Here is a 19,508-nt window from a genome sequence, read left to right as displayed (position 1 = left end):
TCTGTGCCTCTTGTGATCACTTGCACAGTCCCTTCATTTCATTGCTTTTTTATTAACCATTTTATTGAGATATAATTTCCATATCATAGACTTTACTATTTAAAATGTATAGTTCAATGATTTGGGGTATATTACATTATTAATTTGAAAAATTACTGTACGTATATATAGCAAACTTTGCCATTTTAACCATTTTCAATTGTATAATTCAGTGGCATCAATCATATTCACAATGTTGTGCAACAACCACTACTGTGTATTTCTAAAACTTTTTTGTCACCTTAAACAGAAACTCTGTAATCATTAAGCAACAACTCCCTATTCCCCTCTCTCTCTAGCCCCTGGTAACTTCTAATCTACTTTCTGTTTCCATGGATTTGCCTATTCTAGGCATTTTATGTAACTGGAATCATACAATATTTGCCCTTTGATCTGGCTTATTTCACTTAGCACAATGTCTTTAAAGTTTATTCACATTGTAGCATGAATCAAAACTTCATCCTTTCCTATGACTGGGTAATATTCCATTGTTTATCCACTCATCTGTTGATGGGCATTTGGGTTGTTTCCACCTTTGGGCTATTGAGAATTATGCTGTACAAGAGTCTGTTCTAGTCCTGGCTTTAGGTTTCCTTGGGTGTGTTCCTAAGAGTGTAATTGCTGGGTCATAATGGTAATTCTATGCTTAGCTTTTTGAGGAACCCTCTCATTTCTTGATAATTTAAACCCTAGCTTATTGTTACTTTTCCTATCACTATTTTTGTCTTAATAATTGGTGATTTCAATATCCTTGCAGCATCCTGGTCTTTTGATTCCTTAAACTCTCTCTTTCACCTCAATAGTTTGTCCTTCACACTACTTTACTCATCTCCTACTTGCCTCCACCTGGCGTGGTCATTCCTTAGGCCTGTCGTCAGCATTAAGGGCATCTCCTTCGTACTCTCCATTTCAGCCATCTCTCCAGTACCCTGAAGTACAAATCCTTCAACTCTACAGGAACTCCAATTTTTTGACCCTACCACCTTTTCACACTTCCTTGATCTTTTCATGTTTTAACTTCCCCCCACTCACCAAGCTTGAATTCCATAATCACTTATTTTCTTATTTATTTATTTTGAGATGGAGTCTTTCTCTGTTGCCCAGGCTGCAGTGCAGTGGTATGATCTTGACTCACGGCAACTACCACCTCCTGGGTTCAAGTGACTCTTCTGCCTCAGCCTCCCAAGTAGCTGTGATTACAGGCACCTGCCACTATGCCTGGCTAATTTTTGTACATAATCACTTATTTTCAATCACTGTGGTGTGTACACTTTCAACTCCAGTGTCCCTTTATCACTTGGTTGTGTTTGCATGGCAAAACTACCACCCTAGTTAAAATAAACTCTCCACTTGTAATTCATCATAGGCATCTAAGAAAAATCACACAACTCATTGGCCTTATCTTAATCAATGGCCACAAACCTCAAATGGGCCTTGAATGCTTCTTGGCAATCAATATTACATTTCCTTAGTTTTTTCATTTTCCCTGTTCTCCTAAATGACTATTTCATACTTTCTTATCTCTCCACAAACCTGCAATACCCACTCCACATTCTTACTTTGGACTGATGACCTTGCTCCCTATGCATTGAGGAAATTGAAGTAATCAGAATGGGAGTTTTACAGACTCTCTCCACCACATCCACCCACCTACCACGTCTGGGCTTGCACACTCCACTTCCCGTCTATAACTGTAGAAAGACTCTCCGTACCCCCATCCGGGACCTGCTCCCCCACTTTGCACAGGACCCATCCCCCTCACTTACTTAAGAACATTATACCAGCAATTCTTCCTTTTTTAAAACATACCTCAGTCAAATTTCCCTTTCTACAGAATCAGTATCACTAGCATCAAATATGCTATTATTCCTCTCACTTTAAAAATAGCCTCCCTTAGCCTCAATTTTTCCAGTTACTTCCCCATGTCTGTGCTCTAAATAGCAAAATACTTCAAAAGAGCTGTCTGTGCTCACTGACTCCAATCCCTCTATTCCAGTTCTCCCTTACATTCACTCAATCAGGACTTCACTTCATCGTTCCACAGAACTGCTCACAGTAGAGGCTTAGAAAAGGTTGTTTACATATCCAGATATGAAACTATGTACCTCAGTGACTATTAACCTACAAATTATGAGACACACAGAGAGACACAGAAGAACAGAACACAGTCAAGAGACAAAGCAGTCAACAAAATCAGGCTCAGATATGACTCTGATGTTAGAATTATCAGAAAGAAAATTTAAGTAGTAATGATTAATATAGTAAAGTATCCAGTGGAAAAGGGGGATAGCATGCATGAACATATTAAGGGTACTGGCAGAGAGATGGAGATTATAAAAAGGGACCAAATGGAAATGCTGGAGATGAAAAACACAGTGAAAACTATTAATTTTGTTATTCTTAGTACTAGATGTGACTCTGCTGAAGAACTAGGGTATTTGAAGACAAGTCAGTAGAAATTGCTCCAACTGAAACACAAACGAAAAAAAAAAAGTGAAAACCAAGACAAAACAAGCAAAAATAAACTCAGAGCAGACTATCCAAGAGCTGTGGGACAATATCAAATTAATAGTCATGTAATTAGAATCCCAATTAGAAAACAGGCAAGGAGACCGAAGCTTATTTGATGAGATGATGAATAGAGTGAACATTTTATCCCTAGTGAAGGAATGAAAGGCTTTGCACTTTTTTTTTGTTGTTGTTAGCCTAGGCCTACATTTGCAGTCTGAGTCTTTGTTTCATTAATCTGAACTATTTGGACAAACTTACCTTCCTACCTAAAGTTCTAGAACATGACATATTTATTTATTCCATTTAAAATACCTATGAAGTACCTACTAATGGTCTGGAACTGGGAGTTACTTTCTGAATTGGTGAATTAACTGGTGATAGGGGCTGATAGATATGGAAAGGTTTCTACATTATTCTGTATACTTTTGGATGTTAAAAAACTGAGTCCTTGGTGGTTTACTTGTGCTGTCTATATTAATTATACCTTTGACAGGAGAGTGACCTTATAATATATTAATAAATTCTTGCCATTCATATGTAGAGAGATTATTAAACTTGACCAGTTCACCAGATATCCCATATTAATATTCTAACAGGATTTTACTAATTACAGTGAATTACAATGTAAAAAGAAATTCAGCCCAGAGTATTTTAAATGTTTATTATGTATTTATTTGGACTATTTGGGGCTGTTTTATTGATAGTCTATGGGATAGGTGATTTTTTTTTTGGTCCGAGTGAACTTGGAAAAGCATAGGCATATTTGACTTTTTATAGTGTTCACAGAGAGCAATACAGCCACAGTGTTTGTGGTTATGTACTGAGCCACTTGAAAGCACAGCTGTTGGGCGGAGTGGTAGCTCCCTACCTATTTGAATTAGATACACCACATCCTACTACAATAAATAAATATTCAGAGGATAAAAACCATATCTTATACTGTGGGAGAATAGAATAGAGCTAATTATTGGGATTTCTGGGGTTTCTTGGCAATTTGGGTTATAGTTTTTGCTTTGTCCACCAGTCTACTTTATTAAATAAGATGTAAGTACTTTTCAAGGAAGATATTTAAGGGTAAATGTATAGTGAGAACTATTTATTTTTTTAATTGGCATCTAGAGAGGGATGCAGTGGAGTCCCAGGGTGCCCTGGGCAGCAGGATGGGATGTGGGGTGCGGTGAATGTGGGGTATGGTGGGATGTGGGGTGCGGTGGAATGTGGGGCGTGGTGTTGAGAAATGGAGAGGGTGAGAGCGTGTACAGGTGCACGTGTGCAGAATGCTGACCAAATGTGGAAGTGAAGGCTCAATTCAGATGTCTTTGGCTAAAATAAAACATTTCAACTAAGCTGATAAAATCATGAATGAGGTAGTTCATGAGGAGCTGTTAGTGTAGAAAAATCTCGAGGGCGGCACTATTTTAAAGAGTAAAGATGGAACAACATTTATCATGTAGCTTGCCCAACTGGTTTATATTAGAGCTGGCACTAGGACCCAGGTAATTGACACTTCTTGCCTGATACCCCAAGACACTTCCCAATCAAGTTCATGGCATTGTACCAGGTATTAGGGGATGGTGGTACATTTCCAGTCTCTTGCCCTCTGGGAGATTGTAGTCATGTAACATGTGGCTAGGCCAGTGTTTTTCACATATCTTTTCTTTTAGAGGGGAAACCTGCCCCCCTCTTTGAATCTTCTGTGGAAAACTAAAATATCAAATAGATGAAGTCAGAGCTGATCTGACTCAGTGTGCATATGTGTGGGGATCCCAAGCCTTGCAATCCCAGCCTCCTCCTCATAGCTCCTTTTCCTTCTTGGACGATAGGGCTCCAGGGAACAGCTGGGAAGTTTGTGGTCTATCCTCTGGCTCCCACTTTGGAAAGCACTGTGAGGCACAGGGATGGGAGTGTAGAAAGAGAGGGCTCTATGGGGCTTATTGCCTGCCTAGTGTTTCACTGGGCAGGGGTTTGATTATGATGACATGTCCTCCCAGTGTGGCATCTATTTCCTTCAGTGACGGGTGACCAGAGCATGACTGACTTCTGCAGGGGCATTTGATTAACTAATAGTGACACAGCTTTTTCCAGGCTTGCTGGACTTTTCTTCTTGTAGAATTTCATTTATTCATTCATTGATTCATTGGTTTAATTATTTATTCATTCATTCGTGAGATATTTACTGAGTTCCTGTTCTGAGAAAGACACTGAACTAACATACTCTGGGGCGGAGAAGGGGTGGGCAATAGATCAGCCTGAAAACTGCCTTCCTTGAGGGCTTCCTGAACAGATTTTGACAATCATTCTGAAGAGGTCAGGTGAACTAGCTCTCAACACAGACACCACTGGCCAACCCGTGCTACCAACTCTTTCTGGAGGTTGAAAGCTCCTGGCTCCTCTTCACCAACACTGGAAACACACAACTGCAAGTGAACTGTATCTTGGAGGAAGAGCTCAGGTCAAACTGTTGTATTTTTGAATTGAATGCTGGCTTTATCCTAGCATGTGGAAGACTTTGGGTGTGAATGAATTTAGAGTAAGGACGGCAAGAACATCAGAGAGTCCCAGAATGGCAATTGCTATTTTCGCAGGCTCTAGTTGCTATTTCAAAAAGCTAAATATGTACAGCATGGTAGATATTGAGGAAATTAATGTACATCTCTTTTTTGCTTAAAAAACTTCATGTTGTGGCCTGTAATAGTTCATCCACTTATTTTTATTTTTAAATTTTTTGTGGAATTCTTTTTATTAAAGGAAGATATATATAACGTGGAATTCACCATTTTAACCATTTTTAAGTGTACTGTTTAATGGCATTAAGTCCATTCACATTGTTGGGCAACCATTGCTACCATCCGTCTCCAGAGCCTTTTTTCATCTTCCAAAATTGAAACTCTGTACCCATTAAACAATGACTCTCCATTCCCCTCTCTCTCAGCCCCTGGCAACTACCCTTCTTCTTTCTGTCTCTATAAATTCGAGGTACCTCAAAGAAGTAGTTACCTCATATAAGTAGAATCATACAGATAGTATTTGTTCTTTTGAGACTGGCTTATTTCACTTAGCATAATATCCTCAACGCTCACCTATGTAATAGACTATGTCATATTTCCTTTTCATGGGTGAATAATATTCCATTGTATGTACATATCACACTTTATCCATTCATGCATTGATGGACATTTGGGTTGCTTGAATCTTTTGTTTACTCTGCATAAAGCTCCTCTTAGCAGAGGAGCACAAATATCTATCTGTTTAAGTCTCTACTTTTAATTCCCTTGAGTATATACCCAGGAGGGGGGCGAATTGCTGGATCATGTACTAATTCAATTGAAATTGTTTTGCTGAACTACCATACTGTTTTCCATAGTGGCCACATCATTTTACATTCCCATTCAGCAATGTTTAAGGGTTCCGATTTCTCTACATCTTCCTCAATACTTGTTACTTTCTTTCTTTTTATTATGGGTATAAAGTGAATGAACAACTTTTGAACAAAAACAATGCATTCATCTTTCTACAATGTTGATTATAAAATAATTTAATATATGTCTTAGGTACCTATTCTAAATTTCACATGAGTGTTATGCTGACTTCCTTCTAAAACTTGGACAATTAAAATCTGTTCTCAAAGCAAATAGAAAAACAGTAGTATAGTAATATGATGAAATATTATATGGTTATTTCACCTGATTCTCTTGTGCCCTGACCACACAATCTCAGGACTTCCCATTCATATGCTTGCTATCCAGTAGCTTCCAACTGTAAGCACCTGCAAATCTTTGCCAAGGAGCTTTCTCTAAGTGCAGAAGTCCTCTGAGCCACTTAGCAGGGCAGCCTTAAAGTGCTGGGGATTAACACCCTCTGGAAGCATCCCTCAATCATTCACCAATGAGCGTTAGTGAATAAGTACCCCAGCTGCTTCACTCTTTGGTTGGGTTAGCTCTAAGGTGTGTTCCACACTGTCTCCCAGGGGTCCCCAGTGGGGATTGAGCCCTGGTGACTCACAGTGGTAACTTACTCAGTAATGTATCCTTCACTGGCTTCCTCATTTTCCCAGTTTTCTGCAAGTATTTCTTGGGACTACCTCCTAAAAGAGCTATTTGTACTCATATCCATGTCTTAGCACCTGCTTTTTGGAGGGACCCAACCCACTGCAGTGGTTGTGATCATGACGACTATGTGTACTTTTTTGTTATATGGTAAAGAGTTTATTAAAGAATGCTAAATTTAAAAAAGACTACATATATATTAAAATTATGTTTATATGAAAATAAGCTTCGGAACTGACTATACATTTATGTAAACTGGTTTTATTTTCTGTGGAGGTATTTTATGTATGTTTTCCTGGTGAAGCTATTTACATATTATAATAGAAATGAGTTTCCTTGAGCATTTCAAGGCTTTGATCATCCTGCTATATATGACATTTGAAAATGTAATGTCTCTGTTATCCTTAGAGTACAACCCATGTCCTTCCCAGATGCGTCAAATTACATGCATGTTTCTGGTTCATACGCACCTTACTGTGGAAAGATGGCTTCCTGCTTGCTTCTGGGTATAGTATTATTTACAGCTGTGCTTAATATTAAAAGGTAAATAGGGTTTGAAGTTCTACTCTCTGAGCTTTACAAATGTAGACAAATATTTCTTTCTTTTTTTTTTTTTAATTTTTTTATTTATTTGTTTTTTTTTATTGCATTTTAGGTTTTGGGGTACATGTGAAAAACATGCAAGGTTGTTGCAAAGGTGCATTCATGGCAGTGTGATTTGCTGCCTCCCTCCCCCTCACCCATATCTGGCATTTCTCCCCATGCTATCCCTCCCCAACTCCCCCCCCGCTGTCCCCCCACTCCCCCGCAACAGACCCCCGTGTATAGTGCTCCCCTCCCTGTGTCCATGTGTTCTCCTTCTCCTTGTTCAACACCCTCCTATGAGTGAGAACATGTGGTGTTTGGTTTTGTGTTCTTGTGTCAGTTTGCTGAGAATGATGGTTTCCAGGTTCATCCATGTCCCTACAAAGGACGCGAACTCCTCATTTTTAATGGCTGCATAATATTCCATGGTGTATATGTGCCACATTTTTCCTGTCCAGTCTATCATCGATGGGCATTTGGGTTGGTTCCAGGTCTTTGCTATTGTAAACTGTGCTGCAATGAACATTCGTGTGCATGTGTCCTTATAGTAGAACAATTTATAATCCTTTGGATATATGCCCAGTAATGGGATTGCTGGGTCAAATGGAATTTCTATTTCTAGGTCCTTGAGGAATCGCCACACTGTTTTCCACAGTGGTTGAACTAATTTACACTCCCACCAACAGTGTAAAAGTGTTCCTATTTCTCCACATCCTCTCCAGCATCTGTTGTCTCCAGATTTTTTAATGATCGCCATTCTAACTGGCGTGAGATGGTATCTCAATGTAGTTTTGATTTGCATTTCTCTAATGACCAGTGATGATGAGCATTTTTTCATATGTTTGTTGGCCTCTTGTATGTCTTCTTTTGTAAAGTATCTGTTCATATCCTTCGTCCATTTTTGAATGGGCTTGTTTGTTTTTTTCTTGTAAATCTTTTTTAGCTCGTTGTAAATTCTGGGTATCAGCCCTTTGTCAGATGGGTAGGCTGCAAAAATTTTTTCCCATTCTGTTGGTTGCCGATTCACTCTATTGACTGTTTCTTTTGCCGTGCAGAAGCTGTGGAGTTTGATTAGGTCCCATTTGTCTATTTTGGCTTTTGTTGCCAATGCTTTTGGTGTTTTGGTCATAAAGTCCTTGCCTACGCCTATGTCCTGAATGGTTTTGCCTAGGTTTCCTTCTAGTGTTTTTATGGTGTTAGGCCTTATGTTTAAGTCTTTAATCCATCTGGAGTCAATTTTAGTGTAAGGTGTCAGGAAGGGGTCGAGTTTCTGCTTTCTGCATATGGTTAGCCAGTTTTCCCAACACCACTTATTGAACAGGGAATCCTTTCCCCATTGCTTGTTTTTATCAGGTTTGTCAAAGATTGGGTGGTTGTAGATATGTTGTGTCGCCTCCGACGCCTCTGTTCTGTTCCATTGGTCTATATCTCTGTTTTGGTACCAGTACCATGCTGTTTTGATTACCGTAGCCTTGTAGTAGAGTTTGAAGTCCGGTAGTGTGATGCCTCCTGCTTTGTTCTTTTTGCTTAGAATTGACTTGGCTATGCGGGCTCTCTTTTGGTTCCATATGAAGTTTAAGGTGGTTTTTTCCAGTTCTGTGAAGAAGGTCATTGGTAGCTTGATGGGGATAGCGTTGAATCTGTAAATTACTTTGGGCAGTATGGCCATTTTCACGATATTAATTCTTCCTAACCATGAACATGGAATGTTTCTCCATCTGTTTGTAGACAAATATTTCTTTCCTTTTCCTTTTTCTGCCAATAGATCTCATTGCAAAATTTCAGGAAATCTCACCCAGTCAAATCTATGCCCTCAGACCAGGCAATGTTTTTAGTTTTCTTGTGATAGACAATTCTTTTGAGTTCTTATTCCCAAATGTTACTTTCATTAGTGTCTGGAAGGAAGATAGTTTAACGATCCTATTCAAGTTACTTCTGTTTATGTGAGAACAGGACTCACCATAAGTTGTATACTCTGCATCTCTTCAGTCGGGATTTATGTGGAACATGAAAAGTATGTGGGCAAGAGGTTGTTTTTGAGTTTTTAGTGTTATTGGTAGTCTAAACATTGCGGCACTGTTTACAATAGCAAAGACTTGGAACCAACTCAAATGCCCATCAATGATAGACTGGATAAAGAAAACATGGCACATATACATCATGGAATACTATGTAGTCATAATAAAGGATGAGTTCGTGTCTTTTGCAGGGACATGGATGAAGCTGGAAACCATCATTCTCAACAAACTAACACAAGAACAGAAAACCAAGTACCACATGTTCTCACTCAGAAGTGGAAGTTGAACAGTGAGAACACATGGACACAGGGAGGGGAACATCACACACCAGGGCCTGTTAGGGGGTGGGGAATTAGGGGAGGGATAACATTAGAAGAAATACCTAATGTAGATGACGGGGTGATAGTTGCAGCAAACCACCAAGGCACGTGCATACCTATGTAACAAACCTGCACATTCTGCACATGTACCCCAGAACTTAAAGTACATATAAAAAAAGAAAACCTCAGCTTTCCATGCCCAAGTAACAAAAGGACCAGAGGCTACTCCGTTTGCAACCCCCGTGCCCCTTTTCTGTGTGCAGATGAAACAGTGAAAGTACTTCTGATTGGTCCCCTCTTGCAACCAATCCGGCTGGTCACTGTCAAGTCTTCATCTGCATAGGAGTATAACTTTGTAATTTCACTTCAGCCTCTGATTGGTCACTTTTTGCAAACAATCAGACTGATTGTGGGTCACTACTTCATTTATATAGGGTGTACATCGAGTAACCAATGGGAAACCTCTAGAGGGCATTTAAACCCCAGAAAATTCTGTAACCAGTGCTTGTGAGCCACTTGCTGAAGCCCACTCCAACTCTGTGGAGTGTAATTTCATTTCAAGAAATCTGTGCTTTTCTTTCATTGCTTTGTGAGTTTTTTCCAATTCTTTGTTCAAAATGCCAAGAACCTGGACACCCTCTACTGGTAGCATCTGTACAGTGTGCTTTTTTATTTTCTCTGTTTTTCCTCTGATGTCATAAACTTTGCCTGCCTTCAATGGATGCTGCCTAATAGACTATCATCGTTTTTGAAGCAACATATATGGCCTCATTCTGTGATAATAACAGACTTAGCTCTGTCTGGATTGGTTGGCTATTCACTCCCTGGCTAGAAACATTTCTGCATTTCTGTCTTTCTGTCTCTCCTAATCTTCCTGGTCTCCAATTTCAGGCTTCTTGTGTCTTCTTTTTAGGTAGCATCATTAGTGTCCACTTTCTAAAGTTTCCTCTCATACTGTTCATAGAGTCTAACTAAATCTGCCTAGTCATCCATGGATTTTTTTTTTTTTTTTGATGGAGTTTCACTCTTGTTGCCCAGGTTGGAGTGCAATCGTGTGAGCTGGGCTCACCACAACCTCTGCCTCCCGGGTTCAAATGATTGTCTTGCCTCAGCCTCCCAAGTAGCTGGGATTACAGGCATGCACCACCACACCTGGCTAATTTTGTATTTTTAGTAGAGTCAGGATTTCTCCATGTTGGTCAGGCTGGTCTCAAACTCCTGATCTCAGGTGATCTGCCCCCCTCAGCCTCCCAAAGTGCTGGTATTACAGGTGTGAGCCACCGCCCCTGGCCCCATGCATTTTTTTTTCCCAGAACTTCCCCTCTCTCTTAGTAAATACAACATAGATTCTGAGGTCAGTCCAACTAGGTGCAAATGCCAGCTCTGTTATTTACTGGCTGTTATTACTATTATCACCTGTGGACTAAGATTACTTGTTTATGTAATGGGTGTGAACCAAATAGCCCTTAAGTCTCACTTATTTGAGTATATAAAGGGGATTACATTAGCAGGTAAACTCAAAATCTGCTGCTGCGTAAATGTTCCCACTCATTGAGAGCAGGACCCCACTCCCACTTTTTAAGGTCCTCCCCTATCCAGCTGTTCTAGGGGATGGTCTGGTAGATGTTGCCTCATCAGTTCCCACTGCATCTGTGCCTTTGCAGTCACGTAGATGTGGACTGCCTCTCTCTGCTCAGCCACAGGCCACTGTGTCTATAGCTCCAGATGCCCCTCCTTTCCCTCCCCACTTGCCAACTCCTCAGCTAATGCTGCCCCTTTCATTTATCTAGTGCAAGTGTATACATATCCTTTCTCTTAAATTATCTATAGAACTGTTCACCTGTGTAGTATCTTTTAATAACTCAGGGGTAAACAAAGGGAATTATATTATGAAGAGTAACTATCAACTGGCTACTGGATGTGGCTTCCCTTGAGGCCCACAGGCCCAGGAGCCTCTACCTTGGTCCCTTCTCAGACCCAGCCTACTGTTCTGGAGAAGAGCCAATGTGTCCCTCCCCACAAACTTATTTCTACTCCTCAGTATCAGGTTCTCTGCAACCTGTGGCACCCACTCAACCTCAACAGAGAGGAAGGAGTTCTCTATTATCATTCATTTACTTTAAAATCAATCACTAACAATATTAACATTAATAATAATAACCACAGTTTATGCTTCTATAGAATTTACTGTATAAAGCATTACATATATTAACTCATTTAAGCCTTATGACAATTCTGTAAGACAGGTACTGTTATCATACCAATTTTACAGAGGATGAAACTGGAATACAGAAAGGGTAGGTAACTGATTTAAGGCCAAACATTGACTAAAGGGTGCATCTGGATTCAAAAGTAGGCTCTAGAAGCCGTGTGATGCATGAGTGTATTTTTTGTGTGTGTGTGAGTGCATACATGCATGTAGATACATGTATGTATGTGTGCAATATTGTATATCTATGTGTGTCAATATGTGTGTGTGTTTATGTACACATGTATGTGTGTATGCATGTTTGTGTTAACATTCATCCACATTCTGGTTATGGATCATTCACACTCAAGAGGGAGTTAGATTTTGAAGGACTCTAATGACGAGTTTTCACCACTCAGAGCTGCTTCAAGATCATTATGTAACTCTGTATCTATGTACTGGTTAGGTAGCAGAAAGGATAATGGGAATACATTTTCATTGATGAAATGAGTCATGTCAAAATACAGTCATGCATTGCTTAACCATGAAGATACATTCCGAGAAATGCATTCTTAGGCAATTTTGTCATTGTGTGACTATCACAGGTGTACTTACACAAACTAAGATGGTATGTTCTACTACACCCCAAAGCTACATTGTATATCCTATTGCTTTTAGACGACAAACCTGTAGAGCATGTTACTGTAGGTAATTGTAACACAGTAAGTATTTGTGTATCTAAACATAGAAAAGTACAGTAAAAGTATGGTACTACCGTGTAATCTTACGGCACCACTGTTGTATATGCAGTCTGGCCTTAACGACAACATTGTCTATGTGGCATATGATTGTAATATGACTGGTTAGAAAGGTTAGGTAACCCTTGAATGAATGGCATATCAGAATCAGGAGAGTCTAATACCTTCGAGAAAGAACTGCAGGCTAAAACTGTGTGGTCTTACACTGTACTACTTAATGGCAGGAGTTTGTCCTAATACTGCTGTCAAAAATTTCGTTGTATTTGCCTAAGAGGGAATATTTTATGAAATGGGCTTGCTCGAATTTCTGAAGGATAGATAGAGATTTTCTGAGCCTCCCAGACACATTGAATATTTTTGTTCCTGCTTGCTGAAGAAGATGTGGCAGAATTGTGTCTGGTAGGAAGTTCTAGGGAAGAAGACATGCAGCTCCCACTCACCTCGAAACTAGAGGCTGCAGATTTTTACCAATTAGAACCTGATGTATGTGAAATGCACACATTGGCTTAGGTCAGTTTGCAACATTTCCATATTCTCTGACTAGGGCTCATTCTCCGATGTCTCATTTGTTTTTATGGGCTCTTTCATTCCCGGGATAGTTGACAGTGGGAATGTACACTCCTTTCAGGGAAAACTCCATCCCCTACCCATTGTGGGTGGTCTTACCTTTAGGCCCCCAAAGAGCACTCCTATTAGTTTATGAGTCCTTCATCCATTCATTTTGCCAAAGCTAGATAATTTATTCTTAAATAATTCCACAAGTAAAAAAAAAGTACTAAGCTTTCTCTAGATTGGTCCAGTTCCAGCTATTATGAGGATTCATATCTTGACTGGTGGTTTCCTGTGAGCAAGTCATATGAGACCATATATCTTTCTCTAAAACAGAAAATGAATTTCAAGCACTAAATCTTTGCTTAGGAAAATATATTTTTCTAAAGCAGAGGTTGTTGACTGGCTACACATAGAGTGTATTCTGATCACTGTTGTGTTTAGTTTGGTCTTCATGGTGTGTACCAATACATTGTTTTAAATAATTTAAATTAGTTTTCATCATTTTAAAATACAGAAATTGCATATAAAAATCTGGATGTCTACCTTCTCCTGAAAGGTAAGAATATCTGACAACATTAGACTTATAATCTCCTTCATCAACAACCAGGAGGAAGTAAGTAGCAGCTGCCACCTTTAAACAGAGGAATTACCTTCCAGTTGCCACAGTCCCCACCACTCCCTGTTGTCCCACCATAATGAGATCTCTACTTACCATTTATTATTGTGCTTATACTGTTTTTTTCCTTATCATTGAATTAAAAGGATTATGAAATATGTCCTGTACTCATGTCTCAATTATGAGTGGGAACCAAATGAAATCTTGAGAAATTCACCTGATATAGTTTGGCTATGTCCCCACCTGAATCTCATCTTGAATTGTAGCTCCCATTATCCCCATGTGTCATAGGAGGGACCCAGTGGGAAGTAATTGAATCATAGGGATGGGTTTTTCCTGTACTGTTCTTATGATAGTGAATAAGTCTCACAAGATCTGATGGTTTAATAAAGGATAGTTTTGCTGCACATGCTCTCTTGCCTGCCGCCATGCAAGACATGTCTTTGCTCCTCCTTTGCCTTCCGGCATGATTGTGAGGCTTCCCAGCCAGGTTAAACTGAGACCATTAAACCTCTTTTTCTTTATTAATTACCCAGTCTTGGGTGTTTCTCCATAGCAGTATGAAAATGGACTAAAATACCACCTGTACCCAAAATATCCAGGTTTCAATCCAAAATAACTAATTAAACCAAAACTAGGAAGAGCTCAAACTGAATGAAAAAAGACAAAACTGTCAAAACTGAGATGATGGGTATTAGAATTATCTGACAAAAATTTTAAATCAGCCATCATAAAATTCTTCAAGCACTTACAAAATGCTTAAAACAAATTAATAAGTAGAAAGTCTCGGCAAATAAATAGAAGATATAAAGAAGAACCAAATGAAAGATTTTAAACTGGAAAATACAGTAAATAAATATCTCAATGATGGGCTTACTAGAAGAAGGGAGGGAACAGAGGAGGAATGAGTGAACTGGAAAATAGAACAGAAATTTTATGATCTGAACAGCAGAGAGAAATAGATGGGAAAATATAAACAGAGCCTCAGGAACCAAAATACCTAATATTTGTATCATTAGAATTTCAAAAGGAGTGAAGGAGGAGGGTGGGCCTGAAGAAGTACTCAAAGAAATAATAGCTGAAAACTCCCCGAATTTGGTAAGAGATGTAAACCTACAAATTCAAGAAGTTGAGAAATTCCCAAACAGGATAAACCCAGAGGAACCCACACTAAGATACATCATAGTCAAACTTCTAAAATCAAGGCAAAGGGATAGCTTGAAAGCCATATGAGGGAAATAATACTTTACTTTTAGGGGAGAGATAATTCAAATTACAGATGATTTTCTTCAGAAATCATGGAGGCCAGATGGAAGTGTACAATATTTTTCAAGTGCTGAAAGAAAAAACTGTCAGCTCAGAATCCTATATCCAGCAAATCTTTCTTTCAAGAATAAAGAGGAAATCAGGACATTTTCAGATGAAGGAGAACTAAGAGAGTTTGTTGTCAGCAGATGGACCCTAAAAGAATGGCTAAAGGCAGTTCTCTAAACAGAAAGAAAATGATAAAAGAAGAAATCTTGGAACACGAAGCAGGAAGAAAGAACATACCAAGACAAAATATGCATAAGTACACTAGATTTTTTCTTTCTCTTGAATCTTCTAAATGACTTGGACACTCAACAGATATTACATGACTATCATCATAAGTTAGAGGTATAGCCTATAGTACTGGGAAAACTTTCTCTAGGTCCTGTTGTTATTTCCCCTTCTCCCTCCCCTAAAGCATGGGCAGTAAAGCAAATCAAATAGGAGCTGAGTTTGTGGTCCTGCTTAGGGCCAAAGGGTCTTCAAACTGTCCACAATAGGAGGACAGCCAGTCCAAGAGAATTCCCAAAAGCAATGTTGGATGACTTTGGAGGGCCAAATCTTCCCTGCAATTATAGCTATTGCTTCTGTGGCCTGTCAGAGGAACATGCTGTTCTGGCCAAAGCCCATCAATTTCAGACCTACATCCCTCATACGTGGGCCTCTCATTTGTGATAAGATTTAGTATGGAACTTTAGTTTAAGGCATTTCTGCCAGCCTTATTATCTTTATCTTCTTACTTTCTCACTCTTTTTTTCTATCTTTTTCATTTTCAGAGCAACAGAAACATAAATAAACATAATGGCAAACTGTTTCTGGAACTTCAAATTGCTGACAGACCCAAATGGACCACTAATTTGTTGAGAGAAGTGCAGCAGTTCTTTCTTTTTTGGGATATGAGTGTGGCAATGCCTGGGGGAACCTGGAATTGACAAACTGTTGACTGAAATGTGCTTTGGGCTGGATAAGGAGAGTAATTTTTTTATTTTAAAAATCCTATTGTGGTAAAAACACTGAAGTTGAGATGTACTGTCTTAACAGGTTAAGCATATTTTTTGTATCAACATTATTGTTGATTACAGGTACATGTTGTACAGCAGATCTTTGGAGCTTATTCATTTTGCTTGACTGAAATTTTATGCTTGTTGATTAGTAAATCCCCATTTGTCCTTCCCTCTGGCCCCTGGCAACCACTATTCTACTCTTAAATTCTATGCATTTGACTATTTTAGCTACCCAGATAAAGAGAGTAATTTTTAACAACCACGTATTTTGGAGAGGAGATTCATTTCCAGCACAACCCAAAGGGAAGTGTGCAGTGCCTGCCATTGATTCAGTACAGCCTGCCTGAGTATTGCTTAGGGAGAACTGTGGCTGTGGCCTTTTGTGACAGGGACCTTATATGATCCGTCTCATAATCACTTTACATTCTCATCTCTCATCACGTTTTCTCCCATTGCATGCTCCAGCCACATAGAGTTGCTTACTGTTCCCCTCTCTTCGATGCCTCTGTGGCTTTGTTCATGCTGTTCATTTTGGTTACCATGACTTTTCGCCTTATGCTTGGAAAACTGTTTATTTTTAAACCTAGCTTAAATACCTCTTCCTCTGGGGAGCCTTTTCTACATTTAGTCCACCCTCACCTCCATCCCATCCCTGCGAATTGCTTTCTCCTCTGTCTCCTACAGCTCTTTGTCTGGATCTTCATTGCAGTCTGTATCGCTTTGTACTGTCTCCTATACTTGACTGTGAAAGTGAGATCTTATGCATCCTTGTACCTATGGGGACTAGCTCAGAGTTGGGCATGTGGTAAGAACTCAATAAATTCTCATTAAGTTAACAAACAATTGAATGAAGATATACTCAATGTCATAATGATAAAACACTGCCTAACACATCACTGTTAGAAAAGAGGGATTAAAAAATGCAGTGTCAGGCTTTAACTTCTGGGAAGATGGAATGATGCTTTCCCTATTCCTTTTGGAGAAAATATACTTTTCCTTATTTCTTCTGGAGTAGGATGTACTTTTCTCTATTCTTTCCCTGGATATTATATAAAAAACAAACATAAAAAGACTCTGAAAGTTGGAGAAAGGAAGGCAGACTAGATAGGACCTTGAGACCTGAGGAACTCAGTGGTGAGTTCTGCAGGTTTTCTTTCTGCTGCACAGATCCCAGACTTACTACTGCAGAGGTGGCAACCTGGAAATAGGAATATTCATGGGAAAAGAAAATAAGCCCTAATGAAACCCTGCTCTTTGTACTTAAAGGAACAGGAAAGAAGAAACCTCGCAAGACAGAAAACTTAGGCAATAACCACTCTACTCCAGCCAAATACCATGAAACTGTGCAACCTCCTCACAATGCCGGCACAAACCACATGGAGGATCCTTGACTTCTATCCAGTCTGTAATAAGTCTTTCTCAATCCCTCTGCTGAGGACTGGGACCTTCATTCCCACTGAGTGGTAGTGAGCTGCCTGTCCCCACTTGGTGCTGGTGGAGGGCATGGGGGAGCAGTTATGAGGCACTCCTAACCTCCCACTCTGGGAGGTACCCATGGGGGCCTAGTGGGAGCCAGAACTGTCCCATCTTCCCAGAAGTAATGAAAGACTTTCTCCTTGTGGGTGAGTGGGAAACCTGGACTTCCTCTCATCACGTGATGGAGGCTGAGTGGGAAATCTGGACTTTGGCTTCCACCTGGCAGTAACGAGGTGGTGTCCCCTCTTCCCTTACTGGAATGGTATCAGAGGATGCCAGCCAAAACAGAAGGTTTAAAGTCAGATTTGCTGCACAGTAAACTTTTTGGTTTGTACTGGAAAGAGGTGTTGCCTGTGAATACCCTGGATTCATCAGTTTATTCAGCAAATGTTTATTGAGTATCTACCATGTGCCAGGTTCAGTGTGGGACATTGAAGACAGAGCTAAGAATCAGAGATAGACATGGTCTCTGCCCATGAAACTTACATCCTAGCAAGGGAGGCAGACTTCACAGAAATGAATAAATTATAGCACAATGAAACAATTACAGTGTGACTAAGTAGTACAGAGTTCCATGAGAGAACCACATTGTCACTAATCCTTCAGTGGTGCCTACCACATTCTTACAGAGAAACACATACTTAGGATCTAGACTCTATTCTCTTTTATACTGGTTACCACCACTTCCAACCCTTTGGTAAAAAAATTGGCCAAGAAAGGGAGCCCAAGACTGTGTGTTTCACTGAGAGTAACTTAAAAAATGCATTTTCGGCCGGGCGCGGTGGCTCAAGCCTGTAATCCCAGCACTTTGGGAGGCCGAGGCGGGTGGATCACGAGGTCAAGAGATCGAGACCATCCTGGTCAACATGGTGAAACCCCGTCTCTACTAATACAAAAAAAAAAAAATTAGCTGGGCATGGTGGCGCGTGCCTGTAATCCCAGCTACTCAGGAGGCTGAGGCAGGAGAATTGCCTGAACCCAGGAGGCGGAGGTTGCAGTGAGCCGAGATCGCGCCATTGCACTCCAGCCTGGGTAACAAGAGCGAAACTCCGTCTCAAAAAAAAAAAAAAAAATGCATTTTCATAATGCATTAGCTGGGAGAAGTTTTTGGACTCACAGTACATTAGGCTATCTTCCTTACAGATAAATGAGTTAGAGTGTACAAAATATTCACAACTTATAGGATTTGCATTAACCTCACCAACATTTTCCAATTTTCATTCATGTAATTAACTGGTCTACTTGTAGATTGCACACATAAATAGTTGAGTTCTTTACTCAGCAAACATGTATTGAGCATTTACTGTTTGTCAGAATCTGTACCAAGACTTAACAAAAGGAAAAAAGAACAAAATATAAGATGGTAAAGTATGTTAAATATGCTATTGTATAAGAAAGCTAAAATTAAAAACAAATGTTAATAACATTTTTAAAAAGCAGGATAAAATTAAATTTTCATAAAATAAAAACATAATTGTCTAGTGGAAAGGGAAGGAATAAGACTAATCAAAGTATAGTTCTCTGAATAGTTCTTGTTTTGTAGATTTGATTTGACACTTAAGTGACACGGGAATTTGTCTGTACGTCCTTAATGGGACATACCCTAAAGGAAAAAAAATTCCTGCAAGACAAACCAAACTTCCCCTAACAATAAAATGCCCTTAAAGTGTTTTCAGTAATCATGTTTTGGTGATAGTATTGATATCGTCATTGTGAGATCATTATATGTGTATTTTCTGAAGAAAGCAAATGAGTATGCTTTTTGTCCTTAAGAGCTGGGATTTCAACATGAGAAAAAGAAGATAGAAATGTAAGAATGAAATTAGACAAATATTCTGTGGACCAGATTTCAAACAAGAAGAATCAATATGAACTTATATGTTTTCTTAAAAAACAAACAGCCTTCCCCTGAAAACAGAAACAAACAAAAAACCAAAACTTCTTTCCTAGCTGTACCCCTCAAAGAGATCTAGAAACAATGACTGACCCAATAACAAGGACCATTCTAATGAATTAATTAAGGGATCTAGGCAGTGATCAATATTGCTAACATCACACCAAAGTAGACTGATATTATGTACTCCTAA

At 39.4% G+C, this 19,508-nt stretch overlaps 1 protein-coding gene across 3 annotated transcripts in view; it reads left to right on the top strand.

The window, feature by feature from the left end:
• Positions 1–15,979, top strand: part of CDC20B (cell division cycle 20B) — a 111,176-nt gene extending 95,197 nt beyond the window's left edge. For 2 of the 3 annotated variants that reach the window (XM_064375978.1, XM_064375976.1), the window contains exon 12: positions 15,718–15,979. In XM_064375978.1, coding sequence (XP_064232048.1) covers positions 15,718–15,737 — 20 coding nt within the window. In that variant the 3' untranslated portion in view covers positions 15,738–15,979. Of the gene's footprint in view, positions 1–15,128 lie in introns of all 3 variants that reach the window. The other variant, XM_064375975.1, reaches the window with a different exon arrangement.
• The last annotated feature ends 3,529 nt before the right edge of the window (positions 15,980–19,508 follow it).

The sequence above is a fragment of the Aotus nancymaae genome, unplaced genomic scaffold, assembly GCF_030222135.1.
Source record: "Aotus nancymaae isolate 86718 unplaced genomic scaffold, 86718_ANA_hifiasm-v0.15.2.pri h1tg000014l, whole genome shotgun sequence".
In the NCBI taxonomy this organism is placed as follows: Eukaryota; Metazoa; Chordata; class Mammalia; order Primates; family Aotidae; genus Aotus; species Aotus nancymaae.
Note: the sequence above shows the minus strand (reverse complement) of the source record. Positions and strands in the feature narration are given on the sequence as shown.